The sequence below is a fragment of the Symsagittifera roscoffensis genome, chromosome 2 (assembly GCF_963678635.1).
Source record: "Symsagittifera roscoffensis chromosome 2, txSymRosc1.1, whole genome shotgun sequence".
In the NCBI taxonomy this organism is placed as follows: domain Eukaryota; kingdom Metazoa; phylum Xenacoelomorpha; order Acoela; family Convolutidae; genus Symsagittifera; species Symsagittifera roscoffensis.
The window spans coordinates 4,802,178-4,826,371 of record NC_087063.1 but is presented as its reverse complement, the minus strand read 5'-3'; the positions used below and the strand labels follow the sequence as shown (position 1 = coordinate 4,826,371).

Here is a 24,194-nt window from a genome sequence, read left to right as displayed (position 1 = left end):
AATCCAATCTCAAAGCACATGCTATCAAAAAGACGTAAAAATGCCTCCAAAAGAGGCACCGATATTTGTGATATAGGTTAAAAAACGAAGTCGCATTTGAACAGTATTCTCGCAACTGTAAACACAAGCGTTTGCTTGTGTAATAAACTACCCCAGCTTGACAACAACGGATTCATGGAAAATTTTTTGTGCATTCCCGTGAAAATATATAAAAAAATCAAAATTCACTTGGAAAACTGAAAAACAATCAAGGGTTTTCCTGCCATTTAGACTCTTGTTATGCGGTTGAGTTCTTGTTACTTGGTTGAGAGGGAAATTACCTTACATTTGCGAACGCAAAAAAAAAACAAATAAGCCAGGCTGTTCAAACAAATTTTATTGCAAAAAACGAAATCAATTTTGTTTATGATTTAGGGGAAGAACTGCTCTTCTGATTTTGAGAACTAGTTATTTAATAAAAATACAAATCATATTAACAGTGGTAGTAAATCAACAAATTTTCCGACTATAGGAAAAATGGTGAGGAACTTTGTATTAGGTTGTCTTCGTTTTTTTTCGATGCCAAATCAGGTACCCTAAAAAATCATTGTAACGTGTCAAGTGATATATAGCCTTTCAGTCGTGATTCAAACAACATCAAGAAATTTCAAAAAATTGTCCCAGAGTCGAGCCAAACAGGTTTAAGTTTTTGATTTTTAGTCTGAGTTGGAGCAAAAAGGGAGTGAGCATGCAGGCTTACAATAGCTTATTTTACACAGAAGGCGAAGCTTTGCTTCGCAACAAACAGCGAGAACACGACACAAAGCATTTGTATGAAGTGTAATACGAAAAATAAGAAATAAGCCTCGAACTAGTAAAAATTCGGCTAAATCTGGCATTCCAGCCAGCAACCTGGAGAGTAAATGCCACACACACTAACCACGGACGCTTAATAGTAACCAAGCACTAGCCACAAATAAAACAGAACAGATGCTATGCAATTTCCAATGCTACAGTGAAACTTCCAAATAAGTGAACACTTTTTTTGCGAGTTAGGTTAGAAAAAAGAAGGTTCCTACTAATACACTACGCTTCGCAAGCTCGCTAGTGTAAATGGCTGAAAATGAACACTTCAGCTTTTACCTAAATGTGCCTGAACAGCTTGAAATTCGGACCAGTTTTTTCTCGACATGGAGATAACTAGCTGAATTGGAAATGGAACTTTATTGGATTCGGAGTGACGCTAATACAATTACTATGATACCACAATAAACACCTTACGATGTTTTTTGCTGGCCCTAAAATCGGGTTCAAAAACAATCGACGCCATAATTCTACCTCACTTTGAACAAAACCAAAAACCGATGAATCAATAAAATCCTACTTCGGAACAAAAAAAAAAACAGTCTAGAATGATTTCGGCGACTAACCTGATTGGTGGTTTGCAAAGTTCTTATTGTGGATTCTTTCTGTTGCAATTTAGCATTCAACTCCTGTTTGAGTAGCTTCGAGTTCTCCTCGTGGTTGTCTCGGATAAGCGACAACTCGGACACATACCTGTTAATGAATAATTGCTGGAGCATAATTAAATATTGGCGCATTTGGTTATCCCCCCCCCTCCTACAAATTCAACCTTGAAAATGAAATTTAAAAATGAATTCGACCTCGTTATTATGTAACAAAAATTTGCATGCTGACCGAGTTAACTATCCTGAGCACATTCGTTGTTCTTACTTTGCAGCTAAAATCAAACATTTAGCCATAACAGCCTGTAAAGTAAATTGAACGGGTAAACTTTTTGAGAAAAAGCAGAAAAGACCGGCGCAATTTCAGATATGTCTAATGATATGTAATGATACATAAAGTGAAAAGCGATGTTAAGGGTATATGGGCTTTTCCGTCAGCACATCGTAAAATCATTGATTGCACGCTGTAAAGTTTAGTTTCATGAGAATACAGATGGCAAGAAAATCCGTCAAATTTGATTTTGTTAACAGCATAAAAACTTTTTTTAACCAAAACTATTGTCTCAAAATTAAAGAAGAGCTGTAATATTTAAGACAAGAACTCTTCACGAGGCTTAAATAGTGACGAGCTGCTACAGATAAGGTTGATTGATGAGATAGGGTGAATGTCTACAGCTAAAACTGAGAACTAACCCTGCGTCACTAATAACAGAAAAATAACAAATTTCAATCATTAGATAAACATTTTTACAGCAAAGCAAAAAAAAATTATAAAAACAGTTTCAAAGTTAATGTGTTTATTTCTAATTTCCACTTGCATTCGAATTTGAAAAGAGGCTTAAACTGACAGCTGTTTAAAGTGTCTCAGAAGGCTATCGTTCGTGGAAAAATATTCAAAAACGAATTGAAACAAGAATAGCAGGTTTCTCTGCTAGCAGCACAGAATGTGCCAGCCATTATGATTTGAGTGAAAAAACTAAAAAATAAATGTAATAAAAAATTTTGGAAACTCAAAAAAATTTTGCAATTTACGATTTTTTTTCTAGATTTATTGTTGATTTTTTGTAGTAAATGGCGATTCAATTAAGGAAAAAACTGCAGAGCGAGAGTTAATTAAGCTAGAAGAACGTAGAGGATTAAAGTTGATGTAAAGTGAGCGTCATCAAAATAGAATAGTCAGTGTCACCAAATTTCAGGAAATTTGGCCTGAAAATCTGAAAAATCTAGACCAATTTTCTCAACACCAAGAAAATTTTTTGATTTTATTTATCAAATGCAAATCACGGCTGAAACGAATTCAATAGTATACCATATTTAGCCCCTAGGAGCTTTGCTTGAGGAAGTCAAATGATACAATTCTTGGTCCAAAATAGGGGTAAAACACACGTGAAGTTGTGGGAACAACAAATCAATCTCACTTTTGAGACAGCAGCAGTTCGTCTCTCAATTGTTCTATCTGTTCCTTCAGTCCACTGATGTCCACGTGACTTCTCTCCGCCACTTCTGCCCTCCCCCTCTGCTCCTCCTCTAGAGCCCGTTTGGCAGAATCCAGGGACACAATGGCCGCTTCCTTGTCATGTTCCAACTCCGATTTCAAACTGAAAACAAACAATAATTTCAGCAGTTCAGCTGATAAACATTCCACAAACTATCCTTTTTGGTCGGTATCAGATAATTAAAAATGAAAGGGTATCTGGTGCCAAATAACAAATTTTTTGGGCTTCAGAATTTCTTCAAAACCGGCATGTTTAACAAAATTTCAAAAAAATCGCCTGTGAAATAATTCTTTTTTCAAATTAGGTATGTATCGGTTTTTTAGGGCGAGCTCTACAAATTTGTTGACTCTAAGAAGGGGGCAAAAAAATAAGATGCTCCCCTGATTTTTTATCTCAAAAAACGTACACTTCAAACTGGGTCTGTTGGTCTTCAAATTTCTCACACATCGACTTCAACTTCTCATTATTCCTCGCAAACTGATCAACTTCACTTTTCAGTCTCTGCAACTCTTCCAAATTAGCTTCCATTTTACTCCTAAGTCGCTTATTATCCAATTCAATCGCTTCGAATTTCTCATTACTCCCTTCGTATTTTATAATATCTTTTCGGTTCTCTTCTATACTTTGTTTCAACATTTCAATCGTTACTGCAATTGGATGATCGATATCTCCAATCGCGCTTAAATTTGGCACTTCAACGTCAAGTCTTTCATTTGGCTCGTTTTCCAAAACCAAACTCTTTCGTCTTTCTGGTTTACTTCGGGAATTATTAAACCATTCCACAAGCGAATCCAGTTTTGTTTGAACGCGAGTTATTTTCTCGTCTCGATCTTGAAGCGAAATTTGAAGTTCTTCAATTTGCTGGCCCATAAATTCAACCGTTTCTTGGTGGCGTAAATCGTTGTCCGTCATATTTTCTTCAGCTTGCTTTAACTCAACCTTCAGTTTTTCGATATCTCCATGTAAATAATTGTTTTCGTCTTCCATTTTCTGTTTCAAATCTGAAAACTCCTGATTTCTCTGTTCCAATGTTGCGTAAATGGAGTCTACATCTTCTAGCTTTAATTCCATTTCGCCTATTTTAGTAGTCTTGCTGTCGACTAGCTCAATTAACTGCGCATTTGATATTTGCAGTTTCTCCAAGATCACTTCTTGCGATTTGAACTTGAGAATGGCTTGTGCGTTTTTGTCAACTAGAGCTGTGAGTCGTGAAAGCGAGTCTTCCAAAGTCAGTTCCTGCAACACACACTTCTATATAACTGGAGCAAAATGATAAAAGAGGTCCTAGGATTAACAAGGATGTTCTAGGATTTATAACCGAGATAGAGCGAGCCTTTTCAAGCTAACATGCATTAACTTCTCAATAGTGAGTGCAAAAAATGAACTATAAAATATTAGCCTGCAGAATAAATTTCGAGAAAATAATCACTATTTCACTCAATCTCTGCCCTAAATCTTGGACCTAATCCGGTGGAAACCATTGTTTCTTAAATTATCATTCAGCTATTCTGACATGAGAAACGAAAACAAGAATTATTTCAGAAGATGAAATGAAATGTTAACGTGATCTAAATCTTACCTGTGAGGCACTGTCAATTTGGTCCCTGGTCAACTCATCGGCTAGATGGTCGCTCAACTTCTCAGAGAGAATGACTATTTCGCCCTTCAGTCTCTGAATTTGGGAGTCCTTCTCGCCGATACTAGTCTTGATCACACTCAATTCACCCAACACCTGAAAAAATTGCAATTGCCTTGTTCAAAAAATGGCGATTCGTAAACTCAAGCAAAACGTGTTTTCAATGTCAGCCAAACAAAGATCAATTATGATATTTCAAAAATTTTATTCAGGTAGGGATAACTTTCCGTAACGTAGGTCCATTCTTTCAAAAGCTCGAGCTATGGGAGTATTTAGATTTTGAGAAATCATATATTAAGTTACTATTTTCATTATCAAGAAAAGGTCACATTAAATTTCACTGTGAAAAAGCCTACAGCTCATATATTTGCTATATTGCCTGCATAATATTTGCTATTTAAGAAAACCGACGAATAAAAACAATTATCCCATCTATCCCAACGCGAATAGTTCTTTTTTCACCTGTGATCGAAAAACAAAATATTGCTCGCTGTTAATTCTAACCTCTCTTAGACAATCTTCATTCTGGCGCTTAATATCCTCCACTCGAGCCAAACTCTCCCCATCATTCTCCTGTCTCATTCGGTCAATGGTTTCTTCTAACTCAACTTTTTCGGCTACCAGTTTTGCTTTGAACTCACTCAATTCTGTCATTTTATGCTTCAAATTTTCCAACGCCATTCCTTGTTCTTTATTCCTCGTCAGAAGTTCGTCCATTTCTTCTTGAAGACGCAAAATCTCGTCCGATTTTTGACTCAAATCTTCTTTCAATTCATCGTGAGATAATTCGAGTCCCGACAACAGTTCTGTTTTACCTTTCAGTTCTTTAATGTCACTTTCATGCATCGCAAGGTCCATTTTAATGCACTCCAGAGTTTCCATCAAAATAACAGGGTTCCCGACTTTCGAAGGCGACAGAGGAACATCCGACTTCAGAACACGATCTTGGAGGCCTTCAGTCGGATTCCCGTCGACTTCATTAGCATTGTTGTCCAGGGGCTTCCCGGGCGACATTTGTGGTTCCTCGTGATTTCCATCTTCGTATAAGTTGTCCATTTCTTTCAGTGTTCGAATGTATTTTGCAGTTTGGAATGTTTGCTTCGGAAATAGTGTCTGAAGAGTTTTCGTGAAGTAGTTTACAATTTTATTGACTGCCACATGCACATCGGTTAGAACTTTTGTTGTTTGTAACTTCAGATGTTCGTTTAGTCTCGTTTCCTGGTGTCATAAAAATAAATCAAGGTTTTTTATTATATCCATACTTTTATTATCGTGTTAATTAATAATTGCAATGTTGAAAACGCAAAAATAAGTTATAGGAAAAAGGCAGGGAACAAGGAATATTTTTTACCGACTAGAACTTTTAAAATATATGTTGATAATTTTTAGACCTTTTTGGGGATTGTTGACTAAAACTCTTATATCTAATTCAAAAAATTGTGGCGAACGTTAAGAATTCTTTATTTTTCAACGTTAACAAACCATACCAATTGAACTGTTTTGAAAAATATCACTTTGAATCTATTCTACCTTTTCTCTAACATCGCTGGTTAGTTTCTGCAGAAGGGATTCCGCGCAGCTTTTCAGTTCCTGACTGGAGCCTAAAAAACACGCCCAAATGTCTCACTAGCTAATACGCACTGTATTTATTCATGCATGCTACGGCAACATTCCAATACCATTTTTTACCTGTTTGAAACAATTTAGTGAATTTGAAAGAAATTGCGATTTTTCATTCTTCTAACGAGGAGTTCATGAAAATCAAATTTGGAAAAAACGTGCTGTAAGAAAACTCAGCATACTCAACCAACATAAGCAATATGATTCAAATTAGGGGAGGTAATTTTAAATGCACAATCGCCGAAACCTTGCAAGAAAGTTTCGTATGAAAGAGGAATGACATTTTTTGCTTAATTCGGCTTACCTTTCTATACCATTCCAATGAAATCAACGGCTGCAGGTAAAAACAACAGATGAAAACATTTTAATCGGCCGCTTTGTGCAGGTCAAATAATAAATCCTCAATTAGAAAGTTAATAAATGTTTTCCATCACAAAAAAGAAGGCAGACAGTTTTAAACTAAGACAGGAGCAGAAAACGGAAGTCAGTTGTTCTATGTTTCAAAGAGTACTTAACCAACAGAACAGGAAAAAAACAAACAAAAAAGGCACCTTTAAATGAAATGTCGGATTTGAAGCGGATTAAAATGGCTTATTTAAAAAAAAGGTTTGTGGAATCAAAATACTGCATCCAGAACGGGGAACTTTCATAAAATCAGATCTTTTACAAAATTTCACAGAAAGTATAATGATCTTCATCACCTTTTTAACCATAAAATGTACACTTAAAGAAGAAAAAACCATTTAAAAATTTGAAAACATTTTTAAAAGAAGAAAAAACCATTAAAAACTTAAACTAATAAAAAAATTATAATTTCAGAGAAAAAAAACAAAAATTAAAAAAAAAAAACCAAGAATTAAAAAATTTAATATTCGATTAAGCGAGTGCTCGGATAATAGAAAAATTCTTACCATAATGCAAAGACAGCTTTGTACGAAACAAAAAGCTTTGCATAATTACACACCATTGGAATTGTGCTGGCTCATTTTACAGAACAATAGAGAGCAGATGAATCACGGTAGCGTAAAAGAAAAAAAAAGACATTCAACAGAGCCTGAACAAAAAAATGATCCGTTGCAGTGTCATAAACTACCTTCTTAGTAATGGAAAGCACAAATGATTCGAACAGAAAATATCTCTCTCAAATTGATGATAATCATTAAGCTTTTTGATGTTTTGAACTAAAAAAAAGTGCAGAAACATCTTTCGAAAAACTAACCCAAGTCTATGTTTAAGATAATTTAAATAAACTACAGAAAAAAACATCACTGACGACCCTAACAAAACAATGCACAATACTGACTTAGGACGACTTTGTGTAGCATTACATCGCCCAGCAATCCCTCTGTGTTCTCAATGGTATATTGGGTCAAGTTTCTGGCCAGTCCAACACTCCTTCTTCGAACTCTGTTTCCACCACTTACTGAAACAAACAACTTCTCATCATTAACATAACAAACTTGCATTGAACACACGCTTCTAACACAAACAGCTTTTTACTTTCGAAGAATCTACTCTGCTTTTTGGATGATTTCAATTGGAATTTGTCCCCAAAAGTACTGAAGCAAAAAAATCTATTTTTGCGCTTTAACCACACAGAGGCAAAGCAGAGCTTCGCACCACTTGCGATACAACACAAAAATAGAATGAAAAACTAGCAGAACGAAAATGAAACAAAAGCCGCTAAGTCAAACAAAGTCTTGAAGATATCAAAAAAGTTGAATCTATTTGTATAGAAACAAAGCAGTATTAAAGACAATTTTTGAGCAAAACTTGAAAACTTTCGAAAAAAAAATTAAATTACCCCCTCAAGCTACTAACACGCATTTGAAATTTGTTTCGCTGAAAATTATGCAACTAAGCCGAATAAATAAATACCGAAAAAAAACTTTCAATCAGTAGACAAACAAAAAACAAGAGAAACGAAAAAAGTTATAATGAGCCGGAGTTGGTAAATTTTAAACCAACATAAAAAAATTGAATGGAACGGAATGAAACATGCTCAAACTATGTCTGTTGGTTGACGAAAGTGCAGATTTGAGAAAACGATCCAGTGGTTTTGTAAGACAAGATGTTTACTAGAAAAAGACTAGATTTCAAATTAATAACTCTAGCCAATGGCAAGTACAATCATGGCATGAACCTGGTTACAACATCCTTACTTCTTGTAAGGGTAATGCCTAAATATAAGAGAAGCAAGGAAAGGTAAAATGCCGAAACTATTTATGTGAAATTAAAAAGGAACTTAATCAAAATCATAGTTAGAAAATCTAAAAATTACAGCAACGCTTTCAATTATAGTAAAAAAATTTTGAGCCTGAAGAAAATTCCATGTTCCGAAACTTCAGCAGACAAAAAATGAGCGAATAAACGATAGCCCGAGAATTCAAGTTTCCCCCGGAAAAAAATTCATTTCAAAATTATCGAAAAAAAGAATATCCGACCGAAATTCGATCAGCTTTTTCAATAGACGAAAAGGGAATTGGCATGGAAGTTGTTATGGTGACATAAAAAGCATATTTAATTTTTTTACAGATTTGTGAAGGATGTTTACGTTAAAAAGTCTAGTTACCGATAACAAGTCAATTCCTCTAGCAAGTAAAAACATGGCCCAAAGAGAGTTAGAAAAGAGTCAATGACCGCATTTAAACAGAAAAAAATACTTGATTTTTTTTGAAAAATCTCAGCGTTCGAATTTCACAGAAAAAAAGAAGCTCTTAAAGCTCTTTGAATTTCTGGAATCATTTATGATTGGCGCTTTTTTGATAAACTTAATCCAATTTGAGAAAACTGGATCAATAGGTAAATTTTTTATTTCACTGGGAAATCTGATGATTTGAAGCCATTTTCGAAACCAAATGTCAACCATGTGTTTCGCGACCTTTACACTTTCGCTGTTCAATAGTGAATTTTGCCTGCCTTCTAGCAATAGAAATGAATTGAACTTGAAAAAAAATCAAAGCGCGAAAAAATCTAAGTTGGATCATGAACAAATTTTAAGACCTTTCCAGAAAAATAAATTAAAACAATTATCACGACCTATATAAAAGTATAACGAATTTTAATTAAAAAGCAATCATCCAACTATCAATTTTCAAAAAATAATAATAAATTTATGATTTATGATGAACAGTGTTTTGATAAAATTAACCCATCGTGAGAAAAGTTGATCAAAAGGTAAAATTCTAAACTAAAAAATTCCACACTTCTTCGAGTCCATTTCTTCTTAGTAATTGATGAGCGTAAATTTATTTCCTTTTGGTAAACTATTTGGAATTGAACTTAAAAGAAATCAAAAGTCAAACCACAAAAACTCAAATTAGGCGTGAACAGAAAACTTTACAGAAATAATAACAGTATAAAAAATTATCAGGACTTATATAAGTGTCTTCAGTACATTCATTGACACAGAATAAAACTAACTCAATAAAGACAGTTGGTCAAAAGGTAATACACAAGGTAACTTTGTTCCGTTGGGAATTCTGAAGAATAAAGTCCATCTTTGAAACTTAAGGTCATTTGAAAGTTTTCGCACCAACTACTTTTCTATTACTGGAGAGCGTTATGCTGCAATTAAATTTGAACTGTAACACAGATGCGAAGCTGGGCTTCGCAAACACTAACGAGAACACGACAAAAAGCCGCTCTATAAAATGCACTAATAAAAATTTGAAATGAGCCTCGTTTTAGTAAAAAGTCGGCTACCTCTGAAATCCGAACCTGCGACCTAGAGATTCAGAGCCTCTCACACTAACCATTCAGCAACGGAAGCTTAATAGGAACCAAACACTAGCAACAAAAAAAGCAGAGAGCAGATGCTATGCCATTTCCAATGCAACAAAAAATTTCCAATTAAGTAAATTTCCACTTTTCATGAACACTTGTATTTGCTTGTTAGGTTGGAAAAAAAGAAGTTCGTAATAATACTCAAAACTGATCGCAAGTGTAATTAGCAAGAAATCAAGAGCCACATCGCAAAAAACAACGTCAAAATGAGCGCGTGCAATTTTCAAGATTTCCTCCAGAAAAAAATATAAAAGACCTGAACGAGTGATAAATTTTTTCTTCATTAACACTTAAAAATGCTTGTCAAAATTAATAGGTCTGTAAAAGGGGGAACCCTTTGGGTCGGCAGAGGGTCGAATCCCTGAGGGGGGAGGGGAGCGCGTCCCCCCTTCTAAATCCGCCCCTGGCTAGAGATAAGATGGAACTGTGAAGACATACCTGCTTTGTAAGTTCGGCCGGTGGAGCTACCGGCTGGAGTGGCCGATCTGGTGTCCCAGTCTGCACTGTTGTCCTCGTTGTTGTTGCTGTGAAAACTAAGGTCGATGCTGCCACAAGTCGCATTGGCTGCAAAACAAACACGGAATCAATTACTGGTTAAAATTCCAATTTTAAAATACAAATACTAAAAACTAATTCAAGCTAAGACCAAATAAATTCACCAGAAATTGAAATTATTACATGGGCACGCTTAGTTTAACATTCTGAAAGTTTGAAAGGATCAGTTATAATTGATACTCAACCAAACTTGGACCAGCTTAGCTATCTCTCTTTCCCACTACGCGGGCGAGTCGTCACCAGGGCCAAAATTCGTACCTTTCATACACCAGGGCCTTGACATTTGAACTAGTATTTTATGAATTAGTCTTCTCGACTTGATACCATGGGTGGGGACGACAGACAGAATTCCCAAGCTCGCAAAAAAATCTTATTCAAAAAAATTATTCTCTGCAATCATAAATTCATTCTCTGGCGAGTGAACTCATTGAAAATCATGCTGTTCAAACTAAAACAATCAGACGACTCTAAAACAAATGGTTTTTTGATTTACCTGTCGATGGTTTCTCCTCAAAAGGCGATCCTGAGAAAATCACACGTGAAAACAAAAAAGAAACTAAAAAAAAAATTAAATTTCAGGAAAGGTTCAAAATTTTACCTTACTTTCAGGGGCTAAATAGGTTCCAGAGATTTTGTAAATGATATCTGTAGCCAAAATTTTGCAAACTCAGTATTGAACTATGTTGACTTAGTAGATTCAATAAAATCATTAAAATAATTGAAACAAATTCGCAATTCATCGTTCGTAGATCATCATTCAACAAGTTCAAACGCAACTGTACCCATCACTAGTAAGAAAATATATATTATGGATTCAAAGCATTAAGAACAACACTCACGAGACAAAGACTCCATATCCCAGTTGGCAATTTCATCAGCCGTTCTAAACCTAGTCGCTCTCAGACCCCCAGCTACACATGCCAACTGAGACGCGGCCATCAGTCCCAAAGACGAGAACCTTCTAGAATCTCCAGCTACGTCATCTCGAGCAGAAGTCAGAGCAGAGGGATCCTCAACATCGCGAGTAGGTGTTTCGCTTTGATTTGTGTTTCTATTAGTAGCCTCATCATTGGCACACCGAGGTTCGTAGTTGGACAAATGGGATGTCAGGATCCGAAGAGTATCCATTTGTTCCTTGGCAACTTGGTCCAGCACATCGACAACTGCATCATGCTCGACAACTATGTCTTCGCTAAACATAAGACATAATTTGCAGACAATAATTTTTTAACGTAAATTGCAAACAGAAAACAATACATTCATTTTGTATTCATCTCTTCATGCTAAGCCAAATGGAGTGGAAGTGTGATTTTGTTTGATTAAATAAAATCAAATAATTAAACTTGATTTAATTGTGTCGAAAAAAATTCACTGTTAATGACTTTTTAAAGCCATTCATACCAAGACATAAAACTTGTGCTCTTCTAATGACATTCAGGAAGAAATAATGCTAATTAGTTTCACAACAGGACATAAAACTCATTAGAATACCAAAAAAAAACCTTTGCTTCATAGGAGATGAATTATTTATAAAAAAAATTCATACATTTTTGCTTCTAGCTTAGTAATTTTTTTTAAAAATCATACAATTTTGCTCTGAACTTGGTTTTTATTAGCAAAAGGAAACTTACTTCTGCTTTCGGGTCTGGTTCAAGTCTTTCTGCAGTAGATTCACCAGCTCATTCAACTCTGTGATCTCCCTCGCTCTTCGTTCACAAATCGCACTCTGATTTGCCATCTGCTCGTCAAATTTAGTCATCAACTTCAGCACTTCCCTGTTACAAGCTTCATTCCCACACAGTCGCTTTCTCGGGCTAGCTTTCAACACTTCGTCCACGAATGGGGTCGAAAATGACGTCATTCCTTCGGCCACGTTCGGGTCAATGATTGAAAACACTCCCGTTTTCGGCTTCATTTCCTGTCGGCCGTCTGCACGTTCAACAGATTCGCAATTTTCGTTTTCAACGGTTTCAAAATTTTCGTTTCCTGTGGCCGCAAGGAGAAAATTTGAAGTTTCACTGCTGCAAAAAATTGGAGATTCGGTGACGTAATTTTTGGTCGACACGACTGCAGCTACGTCAACGCGTTCAACGTGAACATCTTTTCGGTCAATGGCATCTTCGTCAAGGTCGTCGGAGTTTACAGCTGATTTGGAACTATCGCTTCTCGATTCTTCTTCGTTCGGAAATCGGCTGTAAGTTTTTTGATTATCAACTGCACAATTTCTTGTGGGCGATTCTTGATCAAGGTCGGTTAAGTTCAAATTCAAAACATTATCCTCCAAAATTGGTTTCAAACCGGCAGTGTTACTTGATTGAGTAACACCTTCGTTTTCTAAACTTTCTAAAACAAGTGAGTCATTGATTTCCGTCAAACGTTTAATTTCATCCTTTAAAACTCCAATTTCGGAGCATTTACTTTCCAAAACCTCAGGAAAAGATTCAATTAATTTGTAAATATTTGGAAAATTTATGTCTTCAGAAGTATCACTATCATTTAAACAGTCTGATTCAAAATCAGGCTTGACCTTTTCAAGGATGCCTTCGCATTTGACTTCTAAACTTTGAATATTTTCTTTGAATATTTTAAACGAAACATTCATTTCATGATTTTCGTTCGTTAAAATGTCGATGTCATTTTGATATGACAAAATTTTTTCATCGACCATCGCTTTTTCACATTTCATTAACTGGATTAATTCCAAACTTTCTTCCAACTGTCTTGATTTGTGTTCTTTTTGACCAAGTTTATGTTCCATACCTTTTATCTCTTGTTTCAAGTTATCATTTTCGCTTTCTAAATTCACAATTTTCAGCTGATCTGTTATTTTTTCCTCCTCGAATAATGATATCACTTTATCCCGTTTCAATTTTTCTTGCTCTAATTCTTTGATTTTTTCTTCAGAAGCAGAATGTGATTCTTTTAAAGCTGATACTTCATTATTAGCTACTTTAAGACGGGCGTCTATTTGGTCCACTTTTTCTAACTTTTCGCTCTCTAACTCATCGATCTTCGTAATCAGGTGAGCTTTCTGTTCTTCAAAATCATTTCGCATGGCGTTTTGCTGTTCAATGCAACGTTCTTTTTCGCAATTCAAATCAGTTAATGTTTTCTTCAATTTTTCACAATCTGCACACAGAATTTGATTTTCTTCTTCTTTGATGGCAACAGACTTTTCCAGATCAGTTATTTGAGCCTCTAGCGTTTCCTTTTCTGAGCGGGCGATTTCTATTACATTCTTCAAATTCGAAATTTCGACCTCCAAACTTGTGATGGCTTCTTTTTGTTTAACATTTTCGGTATGCAGACTTTCTATTTTTTCTTTCAACTCGAAGTTTTCAGCTTCTGAAAACTCTTTCAACTTTTCAAGTGCTAAGAAATTCTGGATTTTTAGATCTAATTCTTCACTCAGCGTTTTATTTTCAAATTTGATGTTCTCAATTATTTCAGAATCAGATAAGTTTTCCTCAGTTAACTTTGCGATTTTATCTGAAAACTCTTCAATTTGATCTTCGTATCTTTTGCACTTGACCTGTAGCGCAACTTTAACTTCCTTGAGATTTTCGGCTTCAGAGGTCAACGCTATTACCTTTTCATTAAGCGTTTTTTCGGATTCCTTCGTTTCAGTAAGATCAGTTTGAAGCCCCAAAATTTCGCTCCGATACAAATTAGTCATCTCATTGAGCGTACTTTTTTCGTTTTCCAATTCATCTATTTTAGCTTTTAGCTCATTGTTATCATCGACTAAAAAATCGTTGTTTTTCTGAAATTCGTCTTTCAAAGATTCTACTGTCGTCAAACGTTGCTTCAAGTCATTAATTTCGCTATCTTTATTAGCAATTGTAGCCACTGAATTTTCAACGTCAACCTTGAAACTTTCCAAATTGGATTCTAAGCCTTTCTTTTCGGCTTCTAAAGAGTCAATTTTAGCTTTGCTTATTTTGAATTCTGAACTCAGGTTCTCGAAATCTACATGTGAATTCTGTTGAATTTCCTGGAAATTTTTCAGAAGTTTTCGGATCTGATCTGCTTTTTGATCTAGAACTGCGTCACTGATTGCATTTTGAACTAACAATCGTACAAGCTGTTCTTCAATACCATCATGCATTATCACTTTAAAGTTGTCTAATTTTACTCGCGAAGTTTCGCCAATATCACTTTCAGTTTGAGCAAAATTATCAATTTGTTCAGATTTTACCATTTGTTGTTCCATGGCACAAATTTTACCGTTCAAAACTTGGACCTCGTTTTGAAAGCGATCCACTAACACTAAAGAATCGTCTAATTTGTTGACCATTTTTGAATATTGTTCATTTAGTGTAGTCAGATCCGAGGTCTTAGCACGTAGGTTATTTTTCAGTTCTAGTGCAGTAGTCTCTGCATTATTTCTACAATTTTCTAAAGCTAAGCAAGTAGCATTTAAATCTTCATTTTTAGTAGACAACTCGCTTTTTTCTAAGTTCAATTTTTCAAGCAACAATTTTTGATTTTCAAAATTGGCCGATAATTCAGCAAAACTTTCTCGTGTAGCGTCGAGTTCTGCGATTAAACTCTCCAACTTAATTGAATTTCCCATCAAATCCGATTCTTTGATAGTCAGAAGTTCGCTCAGTTCTTTAACTTCATTTGCTAATTTAGTATTTTCGGCTTCTCTGATCGCAAGCTGGTGATTTAGCGTTGTCAAGTTTTCTGCTAATTGGGAAACTTCTGTGTTTTTAGTACCCAAATCCTCATTTAATGCACCTAAAGTTTCGGCTAATTTCAAATTTTCGTCTTCTTTGGCTTCCAGAGTTTCGTTTAACGTTCTTATCTCTTCGGTTAATTTTTCATGTTCTGCTTCTTTTTTACTCAACTGTTCATTCAAGAGTTCTAGTTTTTCTTCTATTAGCGCCACCTTTGTTTCTTTGTTGTCTTTGGTATCTTTAAGCACGATTATTTCTTCGCTTAATTTAGCCGAATATGCTTCTTGATCTGATAAGTCCACATTTAATGATTGTATCTTTTCGGCTAACTGCGCATTTTCTGTTTCTTTAACACCCAACAGCTCAGTAGAGGATTCCAATTTGTCGGCTAATTGCACAGTTTCATTTTCTTTGACTTCTACTTTTTTCTTCAGGCTTTGAATTTCTCGAGCTAACTCAAAATTTTCTATTTCTTTGCCATTCAATTGTTCATGTAACGAACTGATCTCCTTCGTTATTTTAGCCGAAGCAATTTCCTGATCTTGTATTATTTCCTTCAATCTTTTAACATCGTCGGCTAATTCGTCGTTTTCCGAATCTTTAACGTACAGTTGTTCTTGTAAGGGATCCATTTTTTCTGCTAAACGAGCATTCTCTGTTTCTATATCGCCTAGTTGCTGTTTTATTATCTCAAGTTCTTTAGACAACTCAGAAGCTTCGGATTCTTTTTTAGTAACTAGTTCATTTAGAACTTTGATTTCATCGCCTAATCGATCAGTCTCTGTTTGACTAGCTTTAAGAGATTCGCAAACAGACTTATTTTCTTCATTCAAACGAATAGTTTCATTTTCAAAATGATGTTTATCTCGAATGTAAACAGCTAATTGATGTTCCATCGAATTATATTCATTTAATAAGGTTTCCTTTTCCTGGGTCAAACTAGCTAATTGCTTGGCAAAATCTTCTTTGTAAGAATGAAAACTATCTATTTGCGTTTTTAAACTAATGAAAGTTCCATGAATTGTTCCTAATTTTTCCAAATTATCCTGCAATACCAAGCCACTGGCTTTCGAATCTTGGGTCGTTTCATTCGGTTTATAATATTTGAAAAACGGAATGTTTGTATCTGATAAAATTTTACAAATCTCATCAGCATAAAACACGTGTACTTTATCCGCTTCGGATCCTGATTTGATATCATCGACAGGAGGACTAAACACCTGCGAAACTTCAGTCACAGTAACTGATTCTTCTTGAGAGTGAACTAACCTCTCATTCGATTGGGATTCAAAAAGGTCGTCAATATCTTCAACTGCTTTTTCCAGATTAGTTGATGCATTATTCAATGTTTGCCCTTCAATTGCCGACGCCTGTTCTGTCGCCTTTTCATCCCTATTTAGAACTAACAGCTCGTCAATTATATGTTGACGATGCTCTTGAGTCAAACTTTTGACAGCTTCTTTCAGGTTTGCAAGGCTAACACTCACATTTGCTTCTTGTACATGAGTTTCAAAACCATTGTTTTCTTGAGCATGTTTGTACTTTTCAAGGTCTCGCGCGAAAGGAGTTACTTGGCAGTCCAATGTCGGCAGTGAAATATTTCTGTCGCGAGGAGTAGAAGCAATTGGCCCTGCCAGAGACACGCCTAAACAGAACAGAGGGTTTTTGGATCAATTTAACAATCGCGTCCTATGGTAACTGCAAAAGAATCTCTACCACTGTAGATAATAACAGCTAATTGGCACTTGAAACTTCCCTTAAAGTCAGTTCAGCAAGTTGTCTTTTGTTGCGAGTTGTCGCGGTGACCCTTGAGATGACGGATGACATTGGGAACCCTAGGTCCCAGTCGGTTACAGCAAACTGGATGAGACCCTTCCCCTCTCCAGGAAGGCTATGTGGTGGGTAGGGAATGGTTTAATAAAAAATAGGCGTTTAAAAATTTATTTTCAAATGTCTAAGCACTTCGAAATGTTCAGCAGCTAAAAGTCAACAGATTAATATCTGAGTCTCCATGAACAAGTGTTCCCAACTGATATTTGATCCCTCTACATATCGCGGACAAGTAAGTCTGCTCTACCGACTAAGATCCATATCATTTTATGACGAATACCTCGTTCAATCAAAAGCAACTAGCGGCTTGATCAATCATTAGCTCTTTGAAATTATCTCAAAATCTTAAATATTCAAAAAGAACTGTCTGTTCCTTAAAAATTCTCATTCAGATATTAGACTCACCCTATTCATTTCACTTTTATTCTTATTGTACCAAAGACTGTCAAAGAATGGGAAGTAACCGAGCTTAGTGAACATTTTTAATGCAATTTTAGGTACTTCGCTGAGTTAAAGCTGGCAAGAAGAGTCTAATCGCCCACTCTGATAGCAGAATCCAATTGCCTCGAGTAAATCAAAATCCTAAAAATTACGCTTTTTTTTTCCAAAAGTGATAATTTATTACTGCTTATCCGTCAAATTTAAAAACCTGTCTCAAAGTAAGAGCTAGAAAACAGTTTAAAAGTCGCTGAATCGGGTGAAACATTACCTCATTAAGTTCAACGCTGCTGCTTTGAACTTGATTATTTATTACAAACACGAGAAGACAATTCCGATGCTTCAAGCCTTGGTCGATAGGTAGCATGACGAATAACCTTTGGCGAGTCCCCACGAGAGAAAACAGAACAACTTTTGAAGACGATTAAATCAGACGAATTGGAAAAAGAAAGAACACCGAAAACAATCGAATCAGAAAACCAACAGTGAGTTATATTTATATTAGCTTTCAACAAATTTGCTACGTTTTATGGAACTTGGGTTAAAATTATCTGTAAAAAAACATTACCTATAAAACAATCTCCAATAGATTCTTGTTGTTTTGAATCTATTGAGAAAAAAACAGCTGAAATCTGAAAAAGCCCATGAAAGATTCGTCAGGTTAGAATTTAAGAAAGGTCTATCAAAACAGGACCAGTTCAACATCCGCTGCGAATGACGCCTAACTGTGTTGCTGACAGAAGCGCTCGTTTTCCGAAATAACGGAGGCGGAAAACAAATACTGGTCAAGAATAGAAAATTTTGGTTTGAATAAAAGATGTCTGGGCAAATAGCACAGAAAAGTCTGACCTCATTCATAAACAAAAAAATATATATATTTTTTCAAATTTGGGCCAATTTTTCCGTTAAAAGATTGAAGGATCAGAAGAAAAAACGCTTAGAACGATAGTAGAAAATCATAATAGTTTAGTTGTCTTCAAAAAAAAGAAGGATAACACAGTTTCAAAACTAGAAGTCGTTCACACTTTTTCGCGCCATAAAATTACACAGAGGCGAAGCTGCACTTCGCAAACACTAGCGAGAACACGACCAAAAAACAGCTCTATCAAGTTAAATACGAAAAAGTAGAAATAAGCTCCGAATTAACAAAAACTCGGCTACGTCTAGGATTCGAATCTGCATCCTACTGCAATCAAGAGATTTTAGGTCTCACGCACTATCCCCTCAGCCACTCAAGCTGAACAACCGGCAAACACTAGTCACGAATAAAGCAGCTGCATATGCTAAAAAAATTGCCAATGCGATTCAGCACCAAATACAAATGGACTCAATTTCGCAATTAATAAATTGGAATATAACAAACTGAAGGCATCCACACCAACTTTGCATGTAACAAATCGCAAAGCATAAAGTCACGTTATGTATACATTATGCATTTCAAAAACTGCGAGATATATTGAGATAGAAAATTTCTGAAATCGAGTTTTTATTATTGTGATGTTGTTTGAAACAAATAGCTTTTTTCGGTTCATTTGATAAATTAAAAATGCATCAACTGGTTTAATTTATTACTAATCGAATTTCAAAGCACATGCTATCAAAAAGCTGGCCCCATCATTATCACAAAATCATTATTAAAAAATCTAAATAATCAACCTTTTTTTTTGGTTTTTCAAACTGTTTTATTACCAACCTAAATGAAGCTTTGTAAGCTTGTTTTCAGGGAGTAAAACTAAGGGAGTAAAACTTAGTAATACAAAGCCAAGTAAAAACTTTTCCTTTAATAACACCTGCTCACTCAGTTTACTCAGTCGCTTTATCATAATATATCACTTAATCTAATCCATTCTGACAATTTTTTGTGGTTCCTAAGTTTTCATGCAAAAACGGTTTAAAATTTAAATCACACCTGAAGACATAGTTTCTACCCACTCTCAGTGGCCGGACCAAAATCCAAGAAAGCTTAACTACTCCTTATATGATGGGCAGCCTCAAGAACCATTTCCCTGCAAAAAAAACTGCAAAACAATAACGAGAAGTCGGATTCTGTTATATGAAACAATCGTCTTGAAGCTCTGATTTAAAAAAACTTTGTTAGCGCAAAATTTTGCTTCGATTTGAAATTCATATGTCAAGTTTAAATGGGAAACTTTATTTACGAGTAAAATGTAAAATTCGATTAGTTCCTAGTTAAAAGCATGAAGTTTTTTTTTAAATGGGTAAGATTTTTTCAGCTCAATTCACTCAAAACTGAATAATTTCAAACGTCAATAAACTTGAGCTGCTTGTTTTCGCTTCCTTTTCAATTATTTTTTTTTTCGTTTTCGAAATACCACGATTTGAATCATCCGGACAAAATTTGAAAATTCAAACGCGTTTTTTTTCAAACGGGGTTGATTCTAGGTGAAAAAGGATGAAGCTTCAAACTTCTTGCTTAGAATTAAAACTTGCTTAGAATTTCAGCAGAATTAATATGTGCACTTTGTTTTGCGAGACTCCTGTCCCAAATTTTACCTCAAAAAAGTATCAATTTTCGCTTTTTGGTCATTATGTTCAGACAAGTATTGACATAATTATTGCCAAAATGAGCCTCTTGAAAAAAAATACTTTTATTCTTAAAGCTCTGCCATGATTTTTATAGGTAAGAAATTTGACATTTCATAATTTCTGAAAAAATTTGTGACACAATTATTGCCAAAATGAGCCTCTTGAAAAACTGTAAAATAACTTTTATTCTTAAAACTGTCATATTTTTTAAGTTAAGAATGCACCATAGCAAACCTGGAGTAAAAGACGCAGCCAGCGCCACCTCCAAATCCCGCATGTTGAAGCTGCTCACACTGAAGCTATCCCACGCAGAGTCGGACAACGGCAGGCCAAACTTAACTCTCCTTGCAACTTGGTCCAACTTATTTTTCAAATGAAAATCTCTTTCCGAAAATGAAGATGAAATGTGCGATGTCGGATATCCACTCGAGCACGAAGGTAAAATAAGCCCGAGAGGCGACAACGAGGAGTAAATTGAAGCGACCGAAGATGACGTCATCAAAGGAAGTCGTTCTTCCACATTTTGACTCGGGGTTCCAGACGCAATTCCAGACTCGGTTGTACACGTCGTTAGTATGACGTCACTTTTAGATCCTGATGATGTTTTGACGACGTTCTGATCCTCATTTGTGCCATTGAGAATTGAGGTGTCTAAAGTTACAAAGAGCTTACAGATTGTCGAGAGTTAAGAAGCGCCACTAGACGTAATAATACGAAGACGAAATTGATTCTTATCGCGTTCTAGAAAACATTCTAACAATTGTCTGAACGGCGAATCGGAAATAGAAAAGATGCCTCATTTCCAAACATTGTCCACTAACAAAAAGTAGGATAATGAATATTTGGAAGCGGATTTATTTCGAATTGTTTGATAAATTCCTATGAGTCGGTGTACCTAGTAATAATGTGGTAACTTTTAACTGCTATTTCTGTTTTAATAACTAAACAGCTCTCTTACGACCAAATTAGCTTAGGAGTCTGGCATTGTAAAAAAAGTTTTATGGAAATGCCTTGAGCCAATTTACCAATTTAGTAAAAATTTGGACTATTCTGCCAAAAACTTATCGTAAATTTTGTAAAATAATTTTGAAAATCTCCCTCCTCCCTTGCGAATCTCCTAGATGACAATTCAAAAATCCAAATAACAAGTATGCTTCTTGCTTCGAGTTAAATAAGCTTCAAACTTTTAGTCAACAGTTAAGAGGATATGATTTGACATGATAATTAACAACCCCGGGTTTTTTCACTTACTTTTGCTTTTCAGGTGCGTATTTTCCTCCTTCAGTAGAAAATTCTCCTTTTCCAAACTCTCAATCTGCCGTCTCAAATCCTCTTCAATACCTTTTTCCTCACTTTGCAACTCCAGGATCTCAAATTCCAACTTTTCCACTTTTTCTTTCTCCTGATTCAGTTGCAAGTCGTACTTACCTATGACCGAATCCAGTTCCGAGTTATGCAATGCCTGAAGTTGAGATAAAATTGCACTCTTTTGTCCGTCGCCCAGCGAATTGTCGCCTTCAATCATAACTCTACAATCGAACTGTTCGTCTAGAATCAGCTGCAATTTTCGCTCAAACTCCGAGGCTATATTTCGTTTTTCTTGATCGTACTGCTGTGTTACATCTTTGAGTTCGTCGCTGAGATCTTTCAGTTTGGAGTCCAATTGCTGCGCGCATTTGGAGCACTTGTAGGATTCCAGATTGGCACACTTGCAAATGCGGTCGAAGTTGGATCGGAACTCCTGGCGAAGCAGCTCCAGTTTTTCCTCCCACTACAAACAAGAGACTACCTTTTTAATGTTCTTCCAAGACGAGATTTTTTTTAATGCTAAGAGTTGTTTTAAAAAATCCGAGTCTGTTCTCTTCTTGAAACCGAACTTATTTATCTATTATAATCATAAAGATGTAACATCTTTTCATGTTTTAAAAGATACAAAAAAACCCAAATTATTTTTTAAAAATTCTAGTGAGTTAGACATTCTAGCAGAATAAAAATCCAAACGAGCTTCGAGAAACTGAAAAAAAACTGATCGCAATGCAGGCCCAGAAAATGCGTGATTTTTTATTCCTAATTCAGTTGATGGCTCACCATTTTAATCACTCACGTAATAAAACTGAAAACTACAGAGCTGACAGATTTGGTTACAAGTTTCGGAATATTAGCTGTGCCGAAATATTCCAAGAAAGCAGAGAAAATTTCGCCGGATTTGCCGGACAGAACTATTTATCCAGCTGTTTTTAGGTCAACTATTTCGTTGTTTTTTCGAACTCTGTCAGAAAACTTCAAAACAAACCAGATTTTGCTTAAAATTTAGAAAAGGGGTCTTTTAATGTTCATACAGAAAAATGTGTTTTTTAAGCACCTGAAAGCGCCCTTTAGAAAGTTTTAATTTTAGTCGGCTAAAAATGGATGCCGTTAAATGATTAAAAAAATGAGGAGCCTTCGAAAAAACTAGACGCCTATAAACAAGAACGGAGGTTTTTTCAAGTTCTTTTCTTTTAAAAAAAAGATCCTTATAATTTCTGTATAAAATCATGTTTCAAATAAAACATTTAAAAAAAAACAATAAAACCAAAAAAAAACGGAGACTACTTTATCCTATTTTTTTCATAAATTTGCACTTTTCTTACCTGCTTTGGTTTATTTGGACTCTTCAGTAGTGAATTGAACATTTCAAAATTTTCAAGTTCACATGCTTTTAAAATGATGTACATTAAATTCTGAAAGGGTGATACTAAAACATGATATATTCAGAACATGTTTAAAACGAAACTAAAGCACGGTTTCGCATTTTGAGTTTGGCCTAATTAATCGATTCATTGGTTGATTTGTCTATTTATCTTAAGTAGGTATTGTATTAATCAATTATGCGAAATTTCACTAAATTTTATAATGAATTAAAGCTGGCCGGTTGCTGTACAAGTAGCACAGAAAGTTTCAACCACAGTGGTTTTTTGTAAATAAAGAAAAATAAGGAGGTGTTTTTTTCTGAAGTATTTCTTACTATTTAAAATAATTTTGTCCTTTTTTGAAGGGAGGGAAGCTGAGCTTTAGGATCTTATTGTCCATAGTTTGATCAACGCATCCAAAAATGTCAGTTTCTTTACTTGCTGAGCAAAAAAAAAGCCGGGAAAACAATGCCCAGCATTTAAATATCAACAAGAGAGACAAATTTTAACAAAGGCTACTAGGCAGACAAAACTTAGGTAGACGCCCGTTGGACCGAAAAATGTGTCCTTAAAATTAAGTGCTATAAAAAGTATCATACGACGAAAGCATCAAATCTCAAGAACATTTATAGCCAAAAAAAATAAAAACAATACACCATTTGAAAGTCAATTACTGAATGAAATGATTTTATACCTGTTGATTGGCGATGTTGAGTTCCTTCGAGATGAGCTTGTTGACCACCTGTGCATTGTTGGAATGTTCAACAGCTGTCACTTTTAGACTCAGCCACTCGCACTCCTGTTTCAACTTCTGCAGACAGTTCCTAAACAACAAAAACTTCTATCCTAATCTTCAATTTTTGCCACTGAACTTGGATCTATTTAACAATCCCTCTAAACTTTAATATTGAAAGGGGAGAGATTGTTGAGTAGATCGCCCTTCTCAACTTAGCAGAGCCGTACAAATTTTTAGCCGATTCATAATGGGAAGTAACTCGGGTAAAGCTAACAACTTTGGCGTAGGGTGGACTTTTTCCATGCGATTTGAATTTTGAAACTAATTTTACGTAATCATAATGTAACGAAATGTTGTATAGTGAATAAAATATGGTGAACACATAGAGTAAACTGAGAAAATTGAAACTAGAATGCGGAGGGGGGGGGGGGCTTTTAAAAAGAACAGAAATAAATGTCTCGAAGTCACCTGAAAACTCAAATTTGCATGCTAAATTCACTCAAAATAGGCAGATTGTTTTCTAAAAAATAATAATGTCTGTTCCAAATGTTTGCTAATTATAACTAATAATTTTCTGACCTGTATGAGGCAAGGAGTACTTCTGGACTTGCAGTGGCCTCCTCCCCCTGTGCGATGAGTCTACTCGCCTCTTCTGTCCAACTGCGGGTTCGCCTCACAAACATGCCAGAAGACCCACCGCCTGCAGCTCCTCTAGAAACTGACATGTGTGATCACATTGCAACATTCACAACTA

The 24,194-nt window shown here is 35.4% G+C and overlaps 1 protein-coding gene across 4 annotated transcripts in view; it reads right to left on the bottom strand.

Moving 5' to 3' along the window:
* Window positions 1-24,194, bottom strand: part of LOC134840272 (A-kinase anchor protein 9-like) — a 45,705-nt gene extending 21,511 nt beyond the window's left edge. For 3 of the 4 annotated variants that reach the window (XM_063856020.1, XM_063856019.1, XM_063856021.1), the window contains exons 1-15: window positions 24,020-24,194; window positions 23,399-23,528; window positions 21,287-21,806; window positions 20,270-20,686; window positions 12,170-16,865; window positions 11,378-11,730; window positions 11,032-11,061; window positions 10,422-10,547; window positions 7,501-7,620; window positions 6,108-6,178; window positions 5,082-5,795; window positions 4,521-4,673; window positions 3,348-4,177; window positions 2,864-3,043; window positions 1,410-1,536 (exon numbers count right to left, since the gene is read on the bottom strand). In XM_063856020.1, the coding sequence (XP_063712090.1) occupies window positions 1,410-1,536; window positions 2,864-3,043; window positions 3,348-4,177; window positions 4,521-4,673; window positions 5,082-5,795; window positions 6,108-6,178; window positions 7,501-7,620; window positions 10,422-10,547; window positions 11,032-11,061; window positions 11,378-11,730; window positions 12,170-16,865; window positions 20,270-20,686; window positions 21,287-21,806; window positions 23,399-23,528; window positions 24,020-24,165 (8,613 nt within the window). In that variant the 5' untranslated portion in view covers window positions 24,166-24,194. The remainder of the gene's footprint in view (window positions 1-1,409; window positions 1,537-2,863; window positions 3,044-3,347; window positions 4,178-4,520; window positions 4,674-5,081; window positions 5,796-6,107; window positions 6,179-7,500; window positions 7,621-10,421; window positions 10,548-11,031; window positions 11,062-11,377; window positions 11,731-12,169; window positions 16,866-20,269; window positions 20,687-21,286; window positions 21,807-23,398; window positions 23,529-24,019) is intronic. The other variant, XM_063856022.1, reaches the window with a different exon arrangement.